Below are 26179 nucleotides of genomic sequence, written 5' to 3' on the forward strand. Positions count from 1 at the left end.
ATTTTGCTCATAAAGAAACGCATCTATTTCTTTATGAGCAAAATGACATAAGAAAATAAGTCTAGTTTTTAGACCATAAATACCAAATGTAAGTGATTTTGTGCATAAAACAAGCAAAAAAAATCTGCCAATGGGGTAAGCAAAAAAATCTTGAAATTTTTTCTTAAACACTAAATTCAGGAAAAAATTGCTTACCCCTTTGGCAGATTTTTTGCTTGTTTTATGCAAAAATTACTTACTTTGGTCTAAAAACTAGATTTTTACTCATCAAGAAAAAAGCATCTTAATTTAAGAATTTTTAGATATTTTTACTGAAAACAAGACAAAAATACTAAGAATTTTTTTCTTGAAAATTTGACTTTCTTACTTATTAGTATTTTTGTCCTGTTTTTAGTAGAAATATCTAAAAATTCTTAAATCAACATGTATTTTCTTCATGAGCAAAATTATTTAAGAAAATAAGTCTAGTTTTTAGACAAAAACTGTACAATTTAAGTGAATTTGTGCTTAAAACAAGCAAAAACATCTGCCAATGGGGTGAGAAAATTTTGCTTAAATTAAGTGTTTAAGAAAAAGGAAATCTTATTTTTAGATTTTTTTCTCACCCCATTGGCAGATATTTTTGCTTGTATTAAGTACAGATTCACTTAAATTGTATAGTTTTTGTCTAAAAACTAGACTTATTTTCTTGCGTCATTTTGCTCATCAAGAAAAAGCATCTTGATTTAAGATTTTTTGAGATTTCTACTGAAAACAAGACAAAAATACTAAGTAAGAAAGTCATTTTTGCAGTGTAAGTCGCACATGTATTGCTTGATTTTTCAGAACATTTTAACCAAATGCTTTCAAAAAGTGGTGGGGACATGTCCCCAGCGTCCCCAGTGTAAATGACACCTATGATAGAAGCACTGAGGACCCAAATTTAGCACTTCAGCAAATTCAGATTTTCATGAAATGTCCCCTTTAAAGCAAAAGATCAGTCAGACAGGTAGAAAATAGAACCTTGAAGGTATTTGGGAACAACAGGAAAAGGGATTAAAGATACTCATGATGCTGTTGGAATGTCTGAAGAATATTTGAATGTATTATAGGATTTAGTGTTTTTTACAATTGTTAATTATAAAGTACACTAGTCAACATTCGAAGTGGATCAAAACCTTTAATAAATGTTTACATAAAACCAATCCCTAATACCCATTCTTGTCTTAGGACAACTTTGATAAACTTTTTTGATCCACTTCAAATGTTGACTAGTATAGATAATTTCCATGCTGCATACTCCGATACAGTAGGTGGCGTCATGCACCTGATAAGTCATTGTTGCAATCCGCCAATAACGAAGTAGAAGAACGGGAACATCAGCGGTGTCATTTGCTTCTGCACCGATAGATGGCGCTAATGTCATTTATTCTTTTTCACGTGGCCTGCTGATGAAGTAGAGAAGAAGCAGACTTCCGGTCAGACGACGCTGGAACTGACTCGGGATCAGCTTCGATGTGTTACCTTGCCTTTACGAGCGTTAATGTGATTTAACTGCAGCTGATTCAGTGACAGATTCAGAGTTTCACCTTCAACGCGAATCATGGCGTCGGCCACGAAAATCATCCAGAGACTGAGGAACTTTGTGTCCGGGGTTAGAAACGATGCATTTATTTCCGTGTGATAGAAAACACGCTTTAAATCTCTCTACTGTTTCATCAGCAATAGTCACATACATACTGACATTTAATCTTGTTGTTTGTTACAGCAAGATCTCCAGTCGAAACTACAACTGCGCTACACTGAAATCTCAAAGAGGTGCCGATGTTTGCCTGTCTAAATATTATTATGACGTGCCTATATTTACATTTAATGATTTTCGGATTCATACATGTAACGTTATATTTTATTAAACCTACTGTTTTATTTATTGCTATATGCTCTCCGCTTCATAACTCGCAAGCTTTGCTTGGATGTCATTTATTCAAAAACTGTAAGGCAGTGATCGTGTAGATCTACTGTACTGCATAGTTCAAACACTGCTTAACTAACTCATTAATTAATTAAGACGTGGTTTAGGTTTACTTAAACATGAGTCGAAGTATTTAAACTTAAGTATGCATAAAGGTAGATCTTATGGTGACACCTGCCAGGTCAAATGATGGCCTCCTAGGAGGGTGTTGTCATGCTAACTGCCTATATTATACTGAATTCAGAGTACGATGAATGTAATTACTTCATGATATCTAATGCAGTAAATAAAACATTAAATAATGAGGTTATTTCATTGATGTAGGACTCAACCACCACCCAAACTTCCTGTTGGACCCAGCCATAAATTTGCTAATAACTACTACTGTCAGAGAGATGGACGCAGAGAGTCTGTCCCACCAACCGTGATCATGTCTTCTCAGAAAGCCCTAACAGCCGGAAGGTTGGTTGCTTGATGCTAGTTTGTATATAAAATGATATTGTGTACTGTGTTACAGCAGAGCCACTTACAGTAAATTACACTAATTCTGTTAAAGTAGACATATCATGAAAATCTGAATTTTCCATGTTTAAGTGATATAATTGTGTCCCTTGTGCTTCTATCAATCTAGAAAATTAAAAAAGATCAACCCAGTAACTTAGTTTTGGTAAACCATTCTCTTTACGCAAATGAAAACGCAGGGAATTCAAGTTTGGCTCCCCTTGTGATGTCAGAAGGGGTTCTTCTTATAATATTACCACCCCTTAATCTGCACTGTCCAACCACAGCACTGCCATATAGTGCAGAGATCAGCTCATTTGCATTTTAAAGGACACATTTTTGCTCACACCTACAGATTGGGATTTTTACCAAGTTATAAATTAACTTTGTTATTTGGAGCTAGAACTTCACATATGTACTCTGGGGTCACCAACGATTTATTTTACATCTTTAATAAGTCTTTTGAAATGTCCCCTTTAATAACATTTGCCATGTTAGACACTGAGAATACATGACAGTCCAGTGGTCTCCAACATGTTGCCCATATGGAGTGTGTGAGTTGCCTGCCAAATCACATTTTATTAATAGCCTAAATTTGAATATTTATTTATTACATATTTTAAACAATGATAAAACATATCAAAAAGTAAAATAAATAGGTTTTGAGTAGGCTATATAAAAAAGTGGCTCTCCAGATTGTTTTATCCATTATGGTAGCCCTGACAGTCACTAGAATCTCTATTTATGTAGTCTATAGCACACATTTTGTATTATTTCTGCACTTACACTAAAAATGAGTGAAGTCTACATACAGTATTAGATGATATGATTTCAGTAAACATTTGCCTGGGAGATGTGGAGTATACATTTTTGTCAGTAAATAATTTTTTCTGTTCACAGTGATGCTTCTGGAAAACTGAAAGGTCCGGTTGTGCCTGGACTCAAGCTGAAGGAACTTCCACTGAGTGTTGACTAGATTTAGTGTTTTATCTTGTGTGGAGTCATAAGATGTTGTTAATAGATGAACTGAATTTAAAACTCTTAATAAACAATGTGTGTATATATATAAAAACAATTCTGTGTTTTAATCGTTCCAGTGAAAATAGAGAAATGGTTCTGTGTTCCATGTTCAGTATTTTAAATTGCACTCTCAAATGCTTCATTCTGATTGGCCAGTCTCAACATTCCATAATATGTTTTTCCAAGATAATCGGCTGAAACTAAACACACATGGTAACCTGGATGCTACACAAACAATAAATATAAATGTCTTTTAATAACATATATGACGTTATATTTACAAATGATTAAACCAAATAGTTTGTTCATGACATTTGAAGTAAACAAGTTTTTCACACGGTCACATGTCTGCATTCATTAAAAATGAGCAAATAAAATATTTCAAATCAATATTTAATGTTCTTAACCTTACTGATAAGGTAAATAGTCATGTAATAAGCGTGATAATGTACAGGCAGACGCCTGTTATTGTGGCCCGCGTCGGGCCCTGATCATACTGTCACATTTCTGCAATAACAACCTGCTGCATACATTATCCCTTAACTAGAATCAGTCAAATTCATAAAAGGACGGTTTCCCGGATATGGCGTATCCTAGTCCCAGACTAAAACCATGTTTGAGCTGCTTTAATTTAAAAACACCTTGCACTGACATATTATAACATATATCAGTGCAATGTTTTGTCTCAAGATGCACACCAGTATTGTTTTTTAAGGTTTGATTGTAAAAATATAACTAAGGCCTAGTCCTGGATTAGTCTAAACCCTGTCTGGAAACCGCCCAAAAATGTTTCAACCTGACGCTCACATCAACCTCAATACTGTTGTGAATAATGTTGTCAAGTGCTTTGGTGACTCTTACTAAGGATAAAGTTGGCTTATTGACAATTCTAGACCAATTGCACTGGCTGGTGTGTTATTGAAAGTTCTGGAAAGTATTTTATTACATCATTATGAGGCAATTTCCCGGACGGGGCTTATCCTACACTCGAAAAACAAACAGTGATAAATAGCACTAAAATTGGTTCATTGGCTCGTAATCATAGCGGAACCATTTTAAGTGCTATAAGTGTGTAGAACCAAATTGTGCTATATAGAACCATATCTGGTGCTATAGTGGTACTATATCACCCCCGGATGGTTCTAAAAATGGTTCCCTTATGATTACGAGCTTTTAGGGATATTAGCATCATTTTTTCCAGGCTAAAATGCATGTTTGAGCTGCCTTAAACACCTTGTCTGTTTAATTGTAACATATATCTGTGACACTGTTTTGTCTCAAGATGCACACCAGTATTGTTTTTTTTTTGTGTGTGTCTAAACATGGTACTGACTTGTGTATACATGCATTGAAAGTAGTTGAAATGTGTAGATGTCAAATCTCTTTTGACCAAAAGCTTGGTGTTTAAATGTGACCCTGGACCACAAAACCAGTCATAATGGTCAATATTTTTCACATTGAGATTCATACATCATCTGAAAGCTGAATAAATAAGCTTTTCATTGATGTATGGTTTGTTAGGATAGGACCATATTTTGAAAATCTGGAATCCGAGGGTGCAAAAGAATCTAAATATTGAGAAGATCGCCTTTAAAGTTGTCCAAATGAAGTCCTTAGCAACACATTACTAATGAATACATTTTGATATACAACCCCAAATCAGAAAAAGTTGGGACACTGTAGAAATTGTGAGTAAAAAAAGGATTGGAATAATTTACAAATCTCATAAACTTATATTTTATTTACAATAGAATATAAATAACATATCAAATGTTGAAAGTGAGATATTTTTAAATGTTATGCCAAATATTGGCTCATTTTGGATTTCATGAGAGCTACACATTCCAAAAAAAGTTGGGACAGGAAGCAATAAGAGGCCAGAAAATTTAAATGTACACATAAGGAACAGCTTAAGGACTAATTTGCAACTTATTAGGTTAATTGGCAACATGATTGGGTATAAAAAAGCCTGTCAGAGTGGCAGTGTCTCTCAGAAGTTAAGATGGGCAGAGAATCACCAATTCCACCAATGCTTCGGCGAAAAATAGTTTTCAGAGTTTCTCAGAGAAAAATTGCAAAGAGTTTGAAGTTATCATCATCTACAGTGCATAATATCATCCAAAGATTCAGAGAATCTGGAACAATCTCTGTGCGTAAGGGTCAAGGCTGGAAAACCATACTGGATGCCCGTGATCTTCGGGCCCTTAGACGGCACTGCATCACATACAGGAATGCTACTGTAATGGAAATCACAACATGGGCTCTGGAATACTTCCAGAAAACATTGTCAGTGAACACAATCCACCTTGTCATTAGCTGTTGCCAGCTAAAACTCTATAGGTCAAAAAAAGAAGCCATATCTAAACATGATCCAGAAGCGCAAGCGTTTTCTCTGGGCCAAGGCTCATTTAAAATGGACTTTGGCAACGTGGAAAACTGTTCTGTGGTCAGACGAATCAAAATGTGAAGGTCTTTTTGGAAAACTGGGACGCCATTTCATCCGGACTAAAGAGGACAAGGACATCCCAGGTTGTTATTAGCGCTCAGTTCAGAAACCTGCATCTCTGATGGTTTGGGGTTGCATGAGTGCGTGTGGTATAGTCAGCTTACACATCTGGAAAGGCACCATCAATGCTGAAAGGTTTATCCAAGTTTTAGAGCAACATATGCTCCCATTTAGACGTCGTCTCTTTCAGGGAAGACCTTGCATTTTCCAACATGACAATGGCAGACCACATTCTGCATCAATTACACCGTCAAGACTGCGTAGAAGAAGGATCTAAGTACTGAAATGACCAGCCTGCAGTCCAGATCTTTCACCCAAAGAAAATATTCGGTGCATCATAAAGAGGAAGATGCGACAAAGAAGACCTAAACTAGCCTGTTTTAGACAAGAATGGGACAACATTCCTATTCCTAAACATTGGTCCTCATCCAGCTGTTCCTTTATATGTACATTTAACTTTTCCAGCCTCTTATTGCTACCTGTCCCAACTTTTTTTGGAATGTGTAGCTCTCATGAAATCCAAAATGAGCCAATATTTGGCATGACATTTCAAAATGTCTCACTTTCAACATTTGATATGTTATCTATATTCTATTGTGAATAAAATATAAGTTTATGAGATTTGTAAATTATTCCAATCCTTTTTTTACTCACAATTTCTACAGTGTCCCAACTTTTTCTGATTTGGGGTTGTATTTACAGAATATCTTCATGGAACATGATCTTTACTTAATGATTTTTTGCATTTAAAAAAATCTTTAATTTTGACCCATGCAATGTATTGTTGGCTATTTATACAAATGTACCTGTGCGACTTATCAGGAGTGCAAATGTTACAACCTACCCCATAGCTGAGGTTTATTGTAACAAACAGAGGGTTTGTTACACCTGCTAGAAAATTTAGTTTAAACACAAAGAATTAAAATAAAATCTGTCTATATACTAAAGTTGGATATTGATCTGCCTATAATAGATAGATATCTACACATTTATCCATCCATGATCCTTCATCTTACCATCCTTGTATTATGCAGCAATGCATATAAATAGCTTTTTTTAAAGGGCTGCACAATTAAGACAAAAAAAAAATCATAAATGTGAGTTATTTCCCCATATAATGTATTACAATTCTTCAAAATGATAACTGTTATTTACATTGTTGATCCTTTGCTGAGGCTTAATTGTAACAGTGTGATAACTAACCCTGCTGTGTAAAAACTAGCCGTTAGTTTGTGCCCTGCTCACCTCATCATTTTTAATGTTCAAGAGGCTGTAAAACTGTATGATTGTTATTACCTTAATGAACCACCATATGTATGCAGATTGGGCTTTCTTTATATGTTTTATATTCTGTTGGTATTTAAAGCTCTTCTGTGGCTCTGGGGTTTTGACTCATGGATGTGCTTGTATTGTTTTTCTCAGGGTTTGAGTCTGTGTTCAGATGGTGATCTGTCAGATTGTTGTGAGTGTCACTAGCTTTTTCACAGTGCCTCTTGTTTTTCTGTTTCCTTCCATGTGAAATGTTTCTTCACAAATACAACAGGTGCTGTTTTGGTTGCCCAGTTATTTGACTGTGGTTTGGCTGCTGGAGTTAAGCAGGAACCTCAGTCTGCCAGGCAGGTTTACAGTAGAAAAAGCTCACCCACAAGTCATTATTCACTTATCCTCATGTTTTTTTTAAACCTGTATGTGTTTCTTTAGTCTGCTGAACACAAAAGAAGATTTTTTAATAAATAGTTGTAAGCACGCAGTTGATAGTACACATTGACTTCCATAGTATTTGTTTTTCCTACTATAGAAGTCAATGGGTACCGTCAACTGTGTGTTACCATCATTAATCACTAAACTATCCCTTGAAAGTGCACAGGTTAAAATGGTGCTGATGTTCCCCTTCTTTCTGCCTTCTGGGTACAACTGTGTGCTTGAGGGTTTGAGAAAAGGCTGCCCTGACACAATGTCTGTCATAATCTTTGGGAGACGCTTGAGCCTCTGAACTACTTCACTATTTGGCAGCCCTCACAAATAGGTCAGTTTCTATTCATTTTCATGGCACGCCTCGACTCTGTGGCCTTGGTTGCAACCAGAGTGGTGGTGCGCCTGATGATCATATAGGGGTGTTTCTACAAAAAATACAAAATTAAGTTTAAAGTTTTTCCAAAGGAAAGTACTACTACATGTTTTAAACAAACATTTAATTTCCCAAACATTGCCTTACTGTTGGAGAAAGCAGATTGTTTACTTCAGTCACACCTGAGATGTTCCTGTCTGATGTGATCTACAAGAGTAAATAAACCACATGTGTACTGGAAATAAAAGATTTTAAGCAGTTTAAAGGGGACATATCATGAAAATCTGACTTTTTCCATGTTTAAGTGCTATAATTGGGTCCCCAGTGCTTCTATCAACTTGTGAAATGTGAAAAAGATCAACCCAGTAACTTAGTTTTGGTAAACCATTCTCTGTAAGCATTTGAAAAAATTGATCATTGAAATTTGGCTCCTCTTATGATGTCAGAAGGGGAACTTATTATTATAATACCGCACTTTAATCTGTCTTTCCAACCACAGCACTTCCATTTAGTGCCGATATCAGCTCAATTGCATGTTAAAGGACACACTAAAAGACTTTTTTAAGACTTTACTGTATTTTGCATTCACCAATAATATCTTATAGGTTCAGCCATACCAGCTTTGCCATATTTTGAACTTTGCTTTATTACCTGAATTAAATAGGGACTGATTTTATTTCTTTCCCATTTATCTTTATAAGGAACATTAAGAAACAAAAGCTAAGAATGCTGAGTTACTGAAATAATTAACTTGTTTTCTTTTTTTCTGTTTTGGTTAATTTAAGACGGGTTTAAGCTACAGACACACACAGCTCCTCCTGAGAGTTTCTGCCCGGACAGTTTTGGATAAAAATCTCTTTATGTTACTCTATTACCCCAGATGAGACTGTAGAAATAACATCATTTTACACAAAGGCAGATTTACATGTGTGTGTCAGGTAGAAATCAACGCGATATATATATATCATTTACATGATATTACTATAATCATCGGAGGTTTTTGTCCCTTTGTTGTAGCCGTACACGTGTCCTTTCTGCTTTGCCGTAGTGACGTCACGCGGGCGTTTGTATGAACAGCGTGTGTGTGTGTGTTAGGAAATATTAATAAGTTTACATTTGTGTTGTGTGAATCTTACAGGAATTATGAATGTTCAGCCTTCAAACCCAAATAATCCTATCGTGTTTTTCGACGTCAGTATCGGCGGACAGGTGAGTTAAACCTCACTATTGTTTACATGAGCACATCAGTTAACTGACTACAAAAACCTTTCAGATCAACACGGGACACAGAAAACACCTGTGCCATCAAAAACACCACAATCACTTACCCCTTATATAATAACAATAAACCTATCAAAACTATTGAATAACGCAAATCTAACTATAGGAATTATATGTCGAGACTAAAATGACCAAATAAATCAAAACTGTTTTCCTTTTAGTACAAATACATTATTCTTACCCTGGTGAAAAAGAAGTACACTTCGTTAATGTACTAAAAACTAGTCTTTAGTAGATGTTTTTAGGTTAGATGTTCTTAAGATTGTCTAAGTGTACTTCTTTGTGCTATTTTGAAACACCATGAATACGAACTAAAATGCGGTTTTAACATAACGTTACTATCTCTGTATTTAAAAAATGTAGGTATGATGACAATATTTTCATAAACATATTTGCATAAAATTTTAACAGAAGGTAGATTTTTGTTAGTTCTTTCAAATTAAATCATGAACATTTACTGTTTTAGTCGGAATGGGCATCAAACCCATATACCCATGGTTTTAGAACGACGCCTGCAGTGGACATTCTGACAGGACGTTAACTGTAGTCTATTACCAGATACGTAATATTCATTTCAAATTTCCGCAATTTATTTAAATACAATCTCCTCCATAGATTTAGATTATCATGTTTCAGTACCAAGATAAAATATATATATTTTAGTCCACCTACCTTTTTATTAGTGTCCATAGTTTAGTTTAGTGGAAGCACACTGACCGGTTGAAAGTGACACAAACATCACTCCTCCACCCCATCACCTCACTCTCATCTAGTTTTATTTATCCCAGTTAAAGAGGGGGAGTACTCTGGGTTTGGGCTTAAATTCCAAGCTCTGAGCCCTCTCTTCGGACAGCACACCAAATATGCTTTATCTCATTCCCTTTTGATTACATTTTAATGCGAACTCGTGAAACAGTTGCTGTGAACTAAAAACCTCCGGGTTGAAAGCTCAAAATATCAAATGCTTCCGGTTGGCGGACTTGACATATTTATTGTCGTATTTACTAAAAACATACTACAACCATGCAACGAGGATTGGATGTTACATGAGACGCGTTGTAAAAGTCCCATGCGGGTAGAAACAGATTTTATGCCTAATTTCGATGCGTGTTCCCGCGATGTCAATATTGCTAATGAATAAATTTGTTAACTGGAATGACGTTAAACAAGTGCAATTTAACCACAAGGGACAGCTGTTTGGTATACGTATTTGTATTTGCGTTAACGCTTTTGGACATTTTTTATAAAACTTCTCTTACTACATTGGATAACTCCTCTCCCGGGAATCACGGGATAGCAAGTGTCCATGAAATGAAGACATAAAGACTGAGTAGGTCATCCGGGTACTTTAGTTTCCACCTACTGTTTTCGAATACTATGAATTAGGACATACTACTTGCCTACTGCTTTTCGCCTACTATATAATGTAAAAGTAGCCGGTTTTGAACACAGGTTACGTCTTTGCTGTCACCACATCAAATAATGCTGCACATTTCAAGGCACTTCAGTAGGCTTTTAACAGTTTTTTACTAACCGAAAGTAAAAGCTATTTTCCAGACGAGGGTACATAGAGTCAGTTGCATAGTACAGTGGAAGTCATTTAAAATCAATTTTTACTTAGTTCCTTTAATGTCACTTAGGGATGTGCAATAATTCCTTGATGAAAAGTAAATCGCCATTACCTGCTATTCGAGTGGCATTTACTACACAAAGCCGTAGTTCACTAACAGTCGGGACAATTTTGAATTAATTATTGCGGACATATAGCCTGTGATATGTATGTGATATGGCCCAGCTTGTCAGAAAAACAGTGGAAATGAATGAGACACGAGTGAAACGAGCAAGATAACTCACTAGAAAATGTCTTGTTTTGATGTTGAGTGTCAGAATAGGAATGCCAAAAAAGGATTACCTTCATTTTTATAAAATGCCGTCATCAAAGACACCATTTGAAGATAAACGTAGATATTTATGGTTGCAATAAGCCCAAAATGGACAGTTGGAGTAATTAAATCATCTGGAAATATATACATAATTAGAATAGAAAATAATTAGAGAAGATGTTCGGTGTTCTGTTGAAGTCTGATCCCTCTGTGTGTTTCTTATAGCGTTTTCATCACGTTACGTTTATAATTTATTAAGAAAGAATAAAGATTTGAATGAGTTATACTGAAAAAGAAATAATATCATCATTTATTAAATATGTCATAATTTTTTTCCATTTCCTATTATTTCTTTTTACCTTATATCTCAGCTTGTGTTCTTCCTGTTTGTTCTAAAATTATTATGTTTACATACTTAATAAATATATGACACACACACACGATGTAAAGTGTTATTAATATATAAACAGGCCTGTTAATATTAATTTGTATGTAAACATAATAGTTTTATAATAGTTTTAGAACAAACACGTAGGTTATTAATATAAGGAAGAAAAACCGAACAATGATCAAATATTTAATAAATGATATTATATACAATACATGATTTATTGCTTTTTATATGTCCTTTAGCGATTCATAATGGAAAAAAAATGATTTACCAATAAAGAACAATACATATACATTTCATCCATGCACACATATCAGTAGCCAAGCCATTTAAACCTTTAATGTATCTACAAAATAAATGTAACGTGGTAATAACGCTAAAAGAAATATTACACTAAATGAAACATAAGGAAACAGACTTTGACAGAACACCGGATCCATAAAACCCACCGTTTAATGCTAAAACACTTCACACCGCTATTGCAGAGCTGTCCCTTTCTGCCACCAGTTGGGCTTCGCCCACAAAAAACGTCATCTCTGTTTGCAAACACGCAAAAGGTCTATACATGCAGAATTTGTGATGTTGTGTAAAAAATACACAAGTAATTTCAATTACTAGAAATAAACTAGTTTAACGGATTGTAATCAGACTGTAAAGCAATATTAGTAAATTATAAAACACTAAACCTAATGTCAAATAACAAGTGTGAAAAAAATTAAGAGCACACAAGCTGACAAGTATTTCATATAATAACACAAATGTGTGTTGATGTTAAATACACTAACAACAGTGTGACACTTTGTGGTGCTTTTATAGTTTTATTTTCTCTTTAGCAGCCTTCTGTATTTAGCTGTGAACATATACACACAGAGAGGAAAGGCACGGGGCAAGATTGAAATATACAATTTATTATGTTTAAGTTAAATGTGCAAGCACAGAAATATGGAAATTGGTTCCAAACAAATGAATACTGTGGAGTAATAGTAATAGAAACAATCATCATAGATACTAATAAATTCTAGTTGTACATAATGACAGAATAATAAAAGTATTATTATGTTAATGAAGAATAGAGATGAAACTTTAAAGTTCTGCAGACAGGTCCAGAGTCAGGCCTGGGAAACACTGTTGTCTCATACACAAACACTGAAGTGAGGAAGAGGAGAATTAACATGCTGATATATGAATCACTTACTTAATCTGTCAGAATGACAGGGTTTTATTATGAATAATGATTGTTTGCTAAGAACACAACATCCTGTCAAGATCAATGTTGCCATGAATTTGTTTAATACAAGTAAATAGTTCTGCCCTGCAAGTGTTGAACTTTGAAAGATGTTTACTACTATAACTACTGCATCTATACATCTATACAATAACTACTGAATCTATCTAATCTACTGTATCTGACATCAATACTACTACTAAATCTGTTAAGAAGATAGAAGTGCCCGTACGAGCAAACCCTGTTAACCTTGGTTTTCGTGTCAGGGACTACATTCTTTAGTGGTTTCATTCATTTGTTTAATAAAATTAGATTAGAAGAAAAACAGAAAAACATTAACTCTCTCCACGCCAGCGGTTTTTAAAAAAGTTGCCAGCCCGCACCAGTATTTTTCATTATTTTCAGAAAAGTATAATGCCTTCCAGAAAATGTTCTTCTTTAGATATATAAACATACAATATATCAAATGAAAGAACAAACCCTTTGCTTTCAAACAAAAAATACCCTGTTTCATCCCAACTTCATTAGTTCTCTTGTAATCACTCTCGTACATGGGTAGGTTTCTTCAAAAACACCAAATTTTGAGCGAAAAGCTGAGATAATACCATTGTTGTGAATTATCCATTTTCCACTTTTGATAGAGATCAAATTCAGAGCAATGATCAAAACATACACAGAATTCTTACTGTTTCACGTGAGGCGTGCATAAGTTGCTGAAGAGGCCACCTGGTGGATAATAACGGTATTGCGGAAAACCGGAAATACGCATCATTGGCAGAGAAGTGTTTTCTCTTAATTGATGAGTTAACCCATCGCAGTTAAAAAGTGTTAAAAAGAGAAATCGTTTGTTGCTGGCGTACAGATTGGGATCTTGTACATATGTTTTTTTTCCCTCCAGTAGTTATTCCAGCTGTTTCAATACATCTCTTCTTTTGTACATTTTCTGCAGCACAATATACCAAGTACAAAAAAAACATTTCTTAACACACACAAAAAAGCTGTCCATGTCAGTTCACTAGGTATTGAGCTATAACTTTCGCTCTTTAGATGTTTTGAAAAGGCGGGGTTGACTTGTGCACCATTACGTACGGTTCTTCTAACAGACGAACCGTGTTAACATGCGCTCGTCCTTTGCTCAAATGCCAAAAAACGCTCCACGGACAACTCTCATCTGGGAAAGGTCGGAAAGGTCCATCACTGCCGCTTTGATGCCAGAGGGCAAAGCCAGCTAGTGCACTGTTGGCGCAGGCCATCCACAGGAGATTAACACTGGCATACGCTGGCAACACAAAACCCAACAGTTCACATGACACCAATACAAGCAGGTACGGCATCCAGCTCAGGGCGAAACATAAAGTTAAACTGACAAAGACAGGAGGGCAGTTTTCGTCATTTTCACTTTCCTCATCCTGACTGTAGAAGTCGTCTTGATATTTCTCGAAGATAAAAGCAGAGGATCTGTGCTTTGATATCATTTTTGCCCTTCTTAGCCAGCCAATCAAATTCTTAAAATATAGCAGAAGTACGACAGACACAATGAAAACTAACTCTGTGCAAAAGTGAAACGTGACCGTAGATCCGCGCACCCGGCAAGCTAGGGCTTTCACATCTATGTCTATGTAAATCTCTACGGGTTGTGTGTCTGTGTAGAGATAGGAGCATAGACAGGCTGACGTCCACAAAAGCACAACCGCAACACAGCGACTAACAGCCCTGCAATGAGATCTGTACCCAGCGTTTGGGTACGTAGCGTAGTCGAATGCCCCCGCGATGAGGATGGGTAGAGGCAGAAGGGTGTAGACGCTTGAGCCGTGTGACAGGATGAAGCACATCGAGGTGACCGTGTCTTCTTTAAAGAACCATATGTAGAAGACCGCGCCGACCAGCAGCACATCGACGGCTTGAATAGAGATGCTGCAGATCCCGAGGAATGACTTGCATATACTGCGCCTCCAGAAACACAAAACCAGCGTGTTGAGGATCACTTTAGAGCACAACAGGAAGAGATATTGCAGGGTCTCATCATGGCAGAAATTCTCGCTTGACCTTGTTGTCTGAAGGATAGCCATCATTCTTTTTCAAGATCTGTTCTGCCTCAGAATGTGCTTCAGAGTTACCCAATGAGCGACCAGCTGTTTGAAATGACAACAGAAAGTAAAAAAAGCACAAGGAGTTAAATGCTCAACTACTTCATTCTTCAAATCTCCCACAGGGTTCACTGTGGCCAGGTACCTCTTACAGGGGAACCCCTTAAAATTCTAACAGATACCTTGCATGGTCTCCAACGTTGTTCCTGGTACGCACCTGTCATGTATATTGTAGTTCCTTACTCCAACACTTGCCTCTCATTTTTAGGTAGCCCTGAACAACTTGATTAGCAGGTTCAGGTGTGTTTGATTCGGGTTAGGGTTGAAATCTGCATGACAGGCGCCCTCCAGGAACAGGGTTGGAGACTCATGCCTTAATGCATATTGACTTTATTGTGATAAACAAAAACACATTGTCTCCTGAATCATTTAAATTGTCCTTATATGTTTTTAAAAGGGTTGTTTTATTCAAATTACATTTCGAAAGCTTGATTCTGATTGGCCAGTTGCGACATTTGCAGGTTTGTTATTACCAGATATGAACCGCTCAAAACTAATAACACACGGTAACTCGAATCCAACAAATCATTTTGACAGGTACAGTTTATTAATACAGAGTAGGGCTGTCACTTTTGAGAAAAATCTAATTCGAACGGATTTCGAATATCATGCAATGTATCCGAATATATTCGAATATCTAGCCCCCCCCACGCGTAACAGTGACAGTCATGAACAGGGTTGTCTGGATTACTTTTTTACTTAATGTTTGAAACAGCAGGTTATCAACTTATGAATAACAAACTTATATATATAAAAAAAAGATTCAGAACAGTTACAAACAATAACGTGACAACTTAAATAGCAGCAGGAGTATATAGGCAGATGCAAAAGGAATTTTGCGCTACACATGGCATTTAAAAAACCGGATGGTTTATTTATAGTTCGAATACGGATATTTCACGTCATGTTCGAATGCATATTCGAATATCGAATAAAAAGTGACAGCCCTAATACACAGAATTAAATATGAATGTCTTTTAATAACATATATGACATAATATTTACAAATGATTAAACCAAATAGTGTGATCATGAATAGTTGGTCCCCATTTGTAAATTTCCCCCTTTTAAAGGTGCCACAGAATGCATTGAAATATTTTTAATTCTTTAATTCATCTCGACTTGAGATTGGCCTGTTTTCCAGCGGTCTTTTGCATGCATGAGGTTTACATAAAAAGGAGGAAATAATTGTGTTTGAGGCTCATGATACGTCATGATCATGCAAAGGTTATGTTGAGATTGGTCTGTTTTCCAGCGGTCTTTTGCATGCACAAGGTTTACATGAGGAGGAAACAAACGTGTTTGAGGCTCACAATATGTCATCATCATGTACAGAGCTCATATTATTAATCTATGCCTAGGTAAATACAGTTTTTTATTCTATGGCACCTTTAATAATACAGTGCAGATATATATAATTTATAACACATTATTTCACGGACCCCCTGGCTAAGCATTGAGAACCACCAGGGGTCCCCAGACCCCACTTTGAGATGCCCTGCTCTACATGATGTTTGTTTATATGTGTTTTGAGATGATTATCTGCACCATTGTTGGGGACCTCATTGTGGTATTTATTGGCGTTGCTAGAGATTTCATATCTGGTTGCTTTTATTGGCTTACTTAAAAAGAGTCCACACCCAAGCATCTTTATGTTGTATTAGAATAGAATAGAATACAGGTCAAGTACACTTTAAAACACACACACACATTTTATATATATATATATATATATATATATATATATATATATATATATATATATATATATATATATATATTACAGCTAAGAGCAGTAAATAAGCCATATTTATGTAAAAAACTGTGATTGTTGTGATATAAATTACAGAATAGAATTTTGACTGTGATTAAATCTACAGTAGGTTTGCTGTAAAGCAAACTACAAAAACATACTTGCCAATTACTGCAAGTAGGCTACTATATATTTTACAGTATTCTTTACAGTGCAGTGTATTGCTTATAACCATAAGTTAATATATACAGTAAATACATTGACAATAATGAGGTTTCATACTTAAAGCGTTTTTAAATGCCTCTATTCCTGTCCTAGCGTGTTTAACATGACAGCAATGTTATAAAGTAGTTTAGTTACCGTGAGCGCTTGCAGTTGTCTTGATGTTTCATGCGCTGAACTCCATTAGTATTCGAGTTATTGTCACTGAATCCTGTCGAGTGAGAAACAAGCAAGTCTTACTGCTGTCAGTGCACATTCTTTGACCCACGCCTCTTTACCTGTGCATACTTTGTTTTTCCGCCAATGAACAATAAGTGGGCAGTCCTGACTGCGGGTTCATATTATTTTATATGACTTGTTTTTCCTGTTTTACATCATACCTCCTAGACTTCAGAATCCAGACATGGATAAAGAGTCTTGACTGAGGCTTAAGATGCTGTGGATGATGAAATGAAAGGTGGTAAAGAGAATTGTTTTGGGGATTTCAGCTGATGTAGGATCATCCTGTGTTGTTTTGATTTTATAAAATGGACACCTGCAAGCATAGACCAAAATATATCTAAATGAAGCATTCATTCTCTAAAGATAGATAGATAGATGCTTTCAACATCAATAACAGATATACATACACGTCTCTTATGTGATGAAGCACATCACTGAATTTAACTCCCATCGTCTTTATCGCTATAAAATCTTCAGTGGGTTTCCACAGTTCTGTTGTCTAACACGGCATTGAATGTAAACATTCACTCTTAAAATGGCTGGGTTATTTTTAACCCATAAAGGGTAAATATTAAACAGAACATGAAAATGACCCAATGTTGGGTTGAAAATGACCCAGTGTGGCTAAATTTTAACCCAGCGATGATGTTCTGTCTAATATTTACCCATAAGTGTTTGTGTCCAAACAAACGCCTCTTTTAAAGATCTGCCAGCCCTCCCACGTGAACCAGTGACAGCTCACAAGCCTCGCGCATTATTTTTCTACTGGGTGTGGTGTGCGTTTGAGGTCAATTCAACCATTTGAACTCATTCAATAAGCAAACAACAAATCCTTTGTAACGTGTCCTACATTGTTCATTTCATTATATTTATGCATTTGGGAGACACTTGCATTGAAGACTTACTTGATGATGACATTGTGTGTTTCTTAGGAATCATAACCTTGCGGTTGCTAAGGAATAATATGGTTTTACAGATCAGATTAATAAAAAAAAGTTAAAAGTTAAACGTGAATAAAGAGAAATATGGCATTTACAGAGAAATAAATCCATTTAAAAAGTCAATATAATGACACAAATTCTGCATTGTTGATGATGAGACATTATTAAATGTTTCTTTAGGAAGTGGGCCGAATGAAGATCGAGCTGTTTGCTGACATTGTGCCAAAGACTGCTGAAAATTTTCGGTGAGAAGTCCTCTGTTCTTTCGTGCACGAATGCTGACTGTTATGCCTTTGAAATAAGCAAGACATTTTCAAGTGTTTACTTCATCACTTATATGGCACTTTATGCTCATTCTTTTCATGTCTTTCAGGCAGTTTTGCACTGGAGAGTTTAAGTAAGTGCATCAACTCATTTCTTAAAAATATGTGCTTTTATTCAAGTAAACTGTGTATATGTTTACATGTTAAGTAAAGAAAGAAAGTAAGGAGTGGTTGTTACATACAAATGCACTGATACAGTTCACGCCTGTATTTATCCAATATGTAAGATTTACATTTTTAACACAAAAAATCTGTTTGAGACATAGTTGTAGTTATTTCTTATTCCTTTTAGTTATTTATTATGTTATGTCTTTTGGTCGCTCTTGGCTGTGAATTCAAACACCTCTTCTTCAGCTTGGCACCTCTTGTTTTTTTAAAGGCTTATTTGCATGTGTTTTAATGCAGGAAGGACGGTGTTCCCGTGGGCTATAAAGGCTGCACGTTTCATCGGTAAGAAACTTAACTCAGTTACAACTTAAATTGTTTGCTAGTTATTCAAATGCAGGATGATTAAACAAACCGTATGTTGGAGGAACCAGCCTTATCAAATAACCAGTATATCATTATTGGTAAGCGGGTTTGGTTAAGGCCAATGAGGAAACCGATAGCAACACACTTGCAACATCTACAAGCTTTCACACATAAATCACATTTCCTCCAGAAAAGATATAAAGAAATGTGTTTTACCATTAAGCCATTTAGTGTTTTGGTTTGTCTGAAGTTACACAAATGTTTTGTTGTTTTTAAGCTTTCAGTTAATCAAACCTGCATACATGAGGCTCAGTGTAAACACACGCCACTTTGCATCTCAAAGCAGTCCCAGGCTGTATGTTATCACATGTGCAAATCTATGTTATCTAGACATGTGTCACTGTGTCATCAGATTGTGAGTGTGACAGATAGGAACTAAAGTTGGTCTTACATAATTACTTTTATCCAAGTGACTTGCAAGGTATGCATTTTTATCAGTATGTGTGTTTGAACCAATCACTTTTTACGCTGCTAATGCAGTGCTCTACCACTGAGCTATACGGGAGCACTGTATAGAAGATATATAGCAGATATGCTAATTTGTATTCATTGACACTAATAAAGGTGTCGTATCACAATTTTGCAATTACATATTAAAATTGTAATCATTGCAAGCGTTATAAATAAAACAAGAAACATACAAAACAGAGCAGTAACAGACATTAAGGTAGAATTAAGCTAAGGTGATGGATGAAGTACTGCTGCAAATAAAGTCAAATAAAATACAAGCAGAGGATATTTACTATATAAAATAGACTTTGAAATATAAAAATTTGAAATATGCAAATTTACGGTGGCACACGAGAGGTAGAATAAAAGTACTTTGAGATTTTGTGAAAGTGTTTTTCTCTAAGCTCTTTATATTTACCATATGAAAGGAGAAAGCGTTTGTCTGTCTTGGTTTCAGTAAACACAAATTTGCTCTTTTTTTTTGGGAGTCATGTTTATCTGTGTCTGTCTTTCTCTATTGGCAGACTGTGATCACTGAGTCTGTATTTAGTGAGGATTTGTCTCTGCTTTACATCTCTAACAGTGGAGAGATATTCTGACAGATTGTATTTTCTGTGTAGTGCTCTATAACATTTAGTTTTACTTTCATTATCCCAATGATCCAAATATGAAGTTTGGTTTTCTTTAATGATTTGGTTTATTGTGGTTTGTTTCTGTTCAGTAGTGTTGGTCTGGCGTTGACAGATGGGACTGGTGTTAGGTCTCTTTTAATAAATCTTTGGTGTCCCCAGAGTACATATGTGAAGTTTTACCTCAAAAGATCGTATAGATAATTTATTATAACATGTTAAAATTGACACTTTGTAGGTGTGAGAAAAATGTGCCGTTTTGGGGTGTGTCCTTTAAAATGCAAATGAGCTCAACGGTTAGGCCAGTGGTTCAGGTTTTCACTTGCCCTGCCAAAATTTTACTGGCCCCAATAAAAAAAATGTCTCAAGCTTGCCCCGGGCAACCGGGCAGTCCTTTATTTTGAGCCCTGGAGCTGATCTCTGCTCTAAATGGCAGTGCTGTGGTTGGATAGTGTAGGTTAAGGGGCGGTATTATCCCCTTCTGACATCACAAGGGGAGCCAAATTTCAATGAGCTATTTTTTTATACGCTTGCAGAGAATGGTTTACCACAACTAAGTTACTGGGTTGTACTTTTTCATGTTTTCTAGGTTATAAGCACTGGGGATCCAATTATAGCACAAAACCCAGATTTTTATGATATGTCCCCTTTAAGGGCTTCATACTGAAGTGTGTTGGGGGACTTGAGTTTAAGTGTGACCAGAATTTTTAGATATGTATTATTATTAGTGGATATGTGCTTAATTCAGCCCTGCATGCATTAGTAGGTGTTCATCTCTGAACTCTTAAAATATTTCTACAGAATTCACCATGCAGGCATTCGATTGGATGTTTTTCCCATTTGGACTAATCTGCATTGTGCACTTCAAATCTCACAACAATATGAGCTATGGGCATCAAATATTTTACACCAAACTTTAAGGGGAATGTCTGTTTTTAAATTTAGTAGTGTAATGTGTGTTCCAGTGCAGTGTTTCCCAGAGTAAATGTGTATGTGTTATCCTGTAATATAGCTTTTTTCTTAAAAAGCAAAAATTTAGTTTTTTTTTTTTCAGATTGACCATCAGGGCCAAGTTTTGACCCTTTTCTCCCTAAGAAAATGGCAAAATCATGATAACGTCCAGTAAAAAATGACCCAGATGTTTGAGTTACTGCTTTTATTTGTCAGTCTGTAATATGTATTAAACAGGAAGTGATGTCATGTGTGTGTTCTTTTCTATTGACAGGGTCATTAAGGACTTCATGATTCAGGGAGGAGATTTTGTCAATGTAAGTTTTGCTTTGAGATGGACTTGTGTTGTTTTCAGATGAGGTTTCTTGCGTTTGCTGACTGAGAGTTATGACATCTGTCTCCCTATCACAACAGATGTGTGTAACTTGAAATAATCAATCGATTACATGTTTTCTGCTTAGAAATACTGTAGGAAATCATAAAATAATATTTACTTTTTTATTATTTAATGTTATGAAGAATATGAAAAGTTACTTCCAGGGGTCAAAGCTCTTTGTTTGAATTATTTTGCAACAAATAAAAAACGATGTCACAGCAATATTAGATGAATAATCACTCAATATGTTTTTTAATGACAGCAGATTCTCATTTGTTTGGTTTGTCTGTAGTAGTCTTAGGCTATGTTTACATTAATGCGTTTATCCTTTAAAACGCGTTACTTTTGCTACGTTTACGCCTTTCATCTACACTACATCACCGTTTTTGACCCTCATAAACGGATTCGTTCGCAAACGCTGAAGACCCTGTTTTAGTTTGAGAACTCAGACGTTGCTCTGAGTGTAAATGAACGTAGACGGAGTCTTATGTAAACGAACAGCTGATGTTAACCTGACAACGCATCATTTTCAAAGTAAAAATTATTTTATTCATGTAAATGTTGGTTTGCAACGGAGGTTTTGCCAAAAATAGTAAACATCTACCAACCAGCTATTATAAACGCTATATCGGATTGTTTTAACATGTATCCTTATAGATAATGTCTGTTTTATATTAATGTTTGAGTATTGTTGGGTTTAATGTGTTTATGTTTTGTTTAAATTTAGTTAGCTTACGAAAGATAGACTGTAATTTTAAATGCCATATAGGCGTTGCAAAGGCCAATATGAAGGGAGAATTGTAATGGGTCAGACATTATTTTTGAGTTTAATTTAAGTTTTGTTTGCTACTTTAAAATGAATTTCGTTTCAGATAATTTGTCTCTTAATTTTAATCGATGTTTTGTTGATACGTTTTGTGAATATAAATTAATAAAAACAATAAACTCAACGTCATTAATATATAATGCTCGTTTAGGCGCTTTTAGCTATTCTGTGTTGCTAGCGGAGGACGTGCACGGACCTCGCACACTTTTAAAAATTAATGCAATAAGCATTTCTGGTAGGCTAAAGCAATACTTCACCTCTTACTATGTTTGATTGTTTTAACATGTATTATAGATAATGTCTGTTTTATATTAATGTTTGAGTATTGTTGGGTTTAATGTGTTTATGATTTGTTTAAATTTAGTTAGCTTACGAAAGATAGACTGTAATTTTAAACGCCATATAGGCGTTGTAAAGGCCAATGTGAAGGGAGAATTTGTAATGGGTCAGACATTATTTTTTAGTTTAATTTAAGTTTTGTTTGCTACTTTAAAATGAATTTCGTTTCAGATAATTTGTCTCTTAATTTTAATCGATGTTTTGTTGATAAGTTTTGTGAATATAAATTAATAAAACAATAAACTCAACGTCATTAATATATAATGCTTGTTTAGGCGCTTGCGCTTATAGCTATTGTGTGTTGCTAGCGGAGGACGTGCACGGACCTTGCACACTTTAAATTAATGCAATAAGCATTTCTGGTAGGCTAAAGCAATACTTCACCTCTTACTATGTTTGATTGAAGTTTGCATTTGCTAAAATTTATTTTTGCTTCAAGTTCGCTACTGTTAGTACTGTTCACTTGAATGCTTTCTTTTTAAATCATAAAGACCTTTATGTTTAGTTATAAAATCAAAATTAACCTATTAATCATATTAATATGTTGTAGGGGGGAGATAGAACAGTATAAGACTTTCCCAAACACATTTTTATAGGTTCAAAAATAGTGTCTGTTATAGTTGCCAGCAAAGGACCCAGGTATGACTTTTTGTCAATATCGCACACCCCTAGGCTGCGTAAACGCGCAAAGGTAAGCTATTATTAGAGTAATAAGTTATTTTACACTTTTATGCGCATGCCCAGTTACATGATGGGTCATGTTTCATGGGTTTATGGTGGTGTATAGTGTGGATGAAGATTCTTTTTAAAATGCCAGTATAAACGAGGATCGTTTTCATTTGAAAATGCCGTTTTAAAACGCAAATGCTCTAATGTAAACATGGCCTTAGGATCTTACTGCAATGATATTTATAAACTTAAACCATTTAAACATGAACAAGCTCAGATGATTTTATATGTCTACAGAATGAATAGTCAGAGAGATAAGTGGTTACGGTGTATGTGTTTGTGTGTGTTGAGGATTTAAACGCTGTATTTCTGTATCCTATCAGGGTGATGGCACTGGTATCTGCAGTATTTACAGAGGCCCGTTTGCAGACGAGAACTTCCGAATGAAACATTCAAGTCCTGGACTCTTGTCAATGGTAAAGCTTTCATACACACTGGTGCTATAGAAGTTCATATTGTATGGGAGAAATGGTTTTACATTTTAAAGTGGTTAAAAAGCTGTGCACACCTAAAGTATAAATGCACAATGAATATAGTGATATTAATGCTGGTATCACATTTGATTTTTCTCGTAGAGGATGTGAATTATTTTGCAAACCCAAGTGATCTTGTTGTTCTTGCAGGCAAATAGCGGGCCAGGAACAAATGGCTGTCAGTTTTTTATCACCTGCACAAAGTGTGACTGGCTGGACGGGAAGCACGTAGTATTCGGTAAGTCAGCCAAAATAAACATTGATTCTGTACCTAGATTTGATCTTTGTTCGCATCGCTAACTTGAAATTGTTTTTGCAGGAAAAGTGGTGGATGGTTTGCTTGTCATGAGAAAAATTGAGGTGAGTCAGTGTTGTGCAAAATGTTTCAGGCTTCACAAATCTATCAAAGCAATGTCTTTTTCATTTATGAGGGTCATTGAGTGCGTTTACATGCACAGTCTTACGCCGATTATGCTTAATAAACTGATAACACGTGGGGTCATGTAATTGCGTAAAACGGTTTTCTTTAAACGGGGAAAGCCCATAAACGGCGTAAGCAAAAACCGATCGGCACAGGTAGTTTTTTGCTCATTACGCCGATTTTGCATGGCATGTAAACACCTTAACCGGCTTTCTCACGGTTTTGTCCATGTGCCCATGTCTCCGCGTATGAAAGATAAACGTCACACGCGGAAGTAAGCGCAAGGTAACGCATAAAAGTCTCCGCTCGACTAAAGCAGTTGGCAGAGAAACTGTTAAAATAGAAGCTTATGTTAAATTTACAGGTTCTGCAGACACGAGGAGAGATACAACTGTACAGCTTAAGACAGATATGCCGTCGGCTTTTTGATCGACTATTATGTACTATAGGTGGTGACGTCACTGCCTGAAAGAAAACTGATAATTCTTCAAGTCCCATGTAAACGCAGTTGTCTGCATAGCCGGCTTATTGATTTGCATGTACACGAATGAAAACAGTTTTCTATAATAAGCAGATTTTTAATAGTTATCTGCTTATTCTGTGCATGTAAACGTGCTCATTGTGGCACCTCTCGAGCTCTGTAACATTTAACATTCATATGTTTGTACTAAGGAAATAGTTTTGGTAAAAGTATTACAAGGGATATCGAAAATAAACAGTATTTAACCAATTAAGCAGTGTTTCTAAGAAAAATGTTTTGTTGTATCTTAATTATTTATTAAAGGTGCCATGTAAAACTGTATTTATTTTGGCGTAGATAAATAATAAGAGCTCTGAGCCTCAAACACGATTGTTTCCTCCTCCTTATGCAAACCTTGTGCATGCAAAAGATCGCTGGAAAACAGACCACACAGACCAATTTCAGCAAAACACCAACTGTGACGTTACAGTTGAGATGTACACCCCCAACATTAAATTAAGTACAATGCTGATAAAATGCTAAAAACAAAGTTGTGACTGTTGAGTTAGCGCAGTATGCTAGTAAATGCTATATGCTAGCGTTTAGGCTGAAGTTCTACTATTGACGTTACAGTTACGTTTTGTAGGTCCATAGAGGAAAAAACTAACTTACCACCCAGAAACGTCCATTTTCAATCTCTGAATAATTGATTATTCCTCAAAATCATATCTTCATCTGATAAAGACTGAAACATAAGATATGTTTACACACACACAGAGCTACTGAACTGAGCTGCTCTGAGAAACAGCCAATCAGAGCAGAGCGCATCATTATTATTCATGACGCTTTTAAATAATGTAATAATAGACCATTTAATTCTAAGAGCAAATCCTAGGGTTGTAAATGGACATGTAAAAACGTCTCTGGATATTTTCTGCACTTAATAAAGCCACAAACCTTCTATGTTGATATCAGAGAACAATTCAATATATTATCTCAATGCATTCTTTGGAACATTTAATAAATGTACACTTTCCCATGTTAGACGCTTACGCAAAACAAACAAAGCATGACTGAAATGGCCAAGAAAACGTTTTTATTCTGAATTAGATTTAAAAAATTCATATTTTCTCTTTGTTTTTTTTTTTACACAGAATGTACCAACAGGACCCAACAACAAGCCCAAGCTGCCCATTATCGTTGCTCAGTGTGGGGAAATGTGATTTTCTTTTATCATCAGATTGCTCTGTTTGGCCATTTTGCATCAAAACTATCTGGAACTAAACAATTTGCATTTGTTTGCAAATCTTCACAACCTTATAAAAGACGAACGTGTGTAAACTTTCAATTTAGAAACAGAAGCATGTATTCTTTGTACATTTTGTAAGGCAGCTTACTGAAACTGAAATAATCTGTTTTGTGACCAAGACACCTAAAATAAATGTCACATTTTTTACAAAAAAAAAAAGGAAAACGTTGAAACATTTTTATTCCACTGCCTTAAAACTCCAGACAGAATTGATTTCACATTGGAAAATTGCTTTCAATCATCCAAGTGCC

General features: G+C 35.5%; 3 protein-coding genes across 3 annotated transcripts; 2 read left to right on the top strand and 1 right to left on the bottom strand.

Annotated features, from left to right (window-relative positions):
- The first annotated feature begins 1445 nt into the window (after nucleotides 1-1445).
- ndufa7 (NADH:ubiquinone oxidoreductase subunit A7) lies at nucleotides 1446-3524 on the top strand. Its single transcript, XM_065247820.2, has 4 exons — nucleotides 1446-1633; nucleotides 1748-1797; nucleotides 2276-2413; nucleotides 3353-3524. Exons 1-4 carry the CDS (start codon nucleotides 1583-1585, stop codon nucleotides 3426-3428), a joined length of 315 nt encoding a protein of 104 aa, XP_065103892.1. The 5' UTR covers nucleotides 1446-1582; the 3' UTR covers nucleotides 3429-3524.
- Nucleotides 3525-9072: 5548 nt separating this feature from the next.
- Nucleotides 9073-26093, top strand: ppih (peptidylprolyl isomerase H (cyclophilin H)). Its single transcript, XM_065247828.1, has 9 exons — nucleotides 9073-9255; nucleotides 18292-18356; nucleotides 18485-18508; nucleotides 18840-18884; nucleotides 21270-21312; nucleotides 23589-23681; nucleotides 23889-23976; nucleotides 24058-24098; nucleotides 25774-26093. Exons 1-9 carry the CDS (start codon nucleotides 9190-9192, stop codon nucleotides 25840-25842), a joined length of 534 nt encoding a protein of 177 aa, XP_065103900.1. The 5' UTR covers nucleotides 9073-9189; the 3' UTR covers nucleotides 25843-26093.
- Nucleotides 12489-17231, bottom strand: LOC135729920 (probable G-protein coupled receptor 160). The gene is made up of 2 exons (XM_065247824.2): nucleotides 17087-17231; nucleotides 12489-14958 (listed from the first exon to the last, which is right to left on the bottom strand). The coding sequence occupies exon 2, from the start codon at nucleotides 14896-14898 to the stop codon at nucleotides 13870-13872; it is 1029 nt and encodes a 342-aa protein (XP_065103896.1). The 5' UTR covers nucleotides 14899-14958; nucleotides 17087-17231; the 3' UTR covers nucleotides 12489-13869.
- Nucleotides 26094-26179: the final 86 nt, after the last annotated feature.

The sequence above is a fragment of the Paramisgurnus dabryanus genome, chromosome 11 (genome assembly GCF_030506205.2).
Source record: "Paramisgurnus dabryanus chromosome 11, PD_genome_1.1, whole genome shotgun sequence".
NCBI lineage: Eukaryota > Metazoa > Chordata > Actinopteri > Cypriniformes > Cobitidae > Paramisgurnus > Paramisgurnus dabryanus.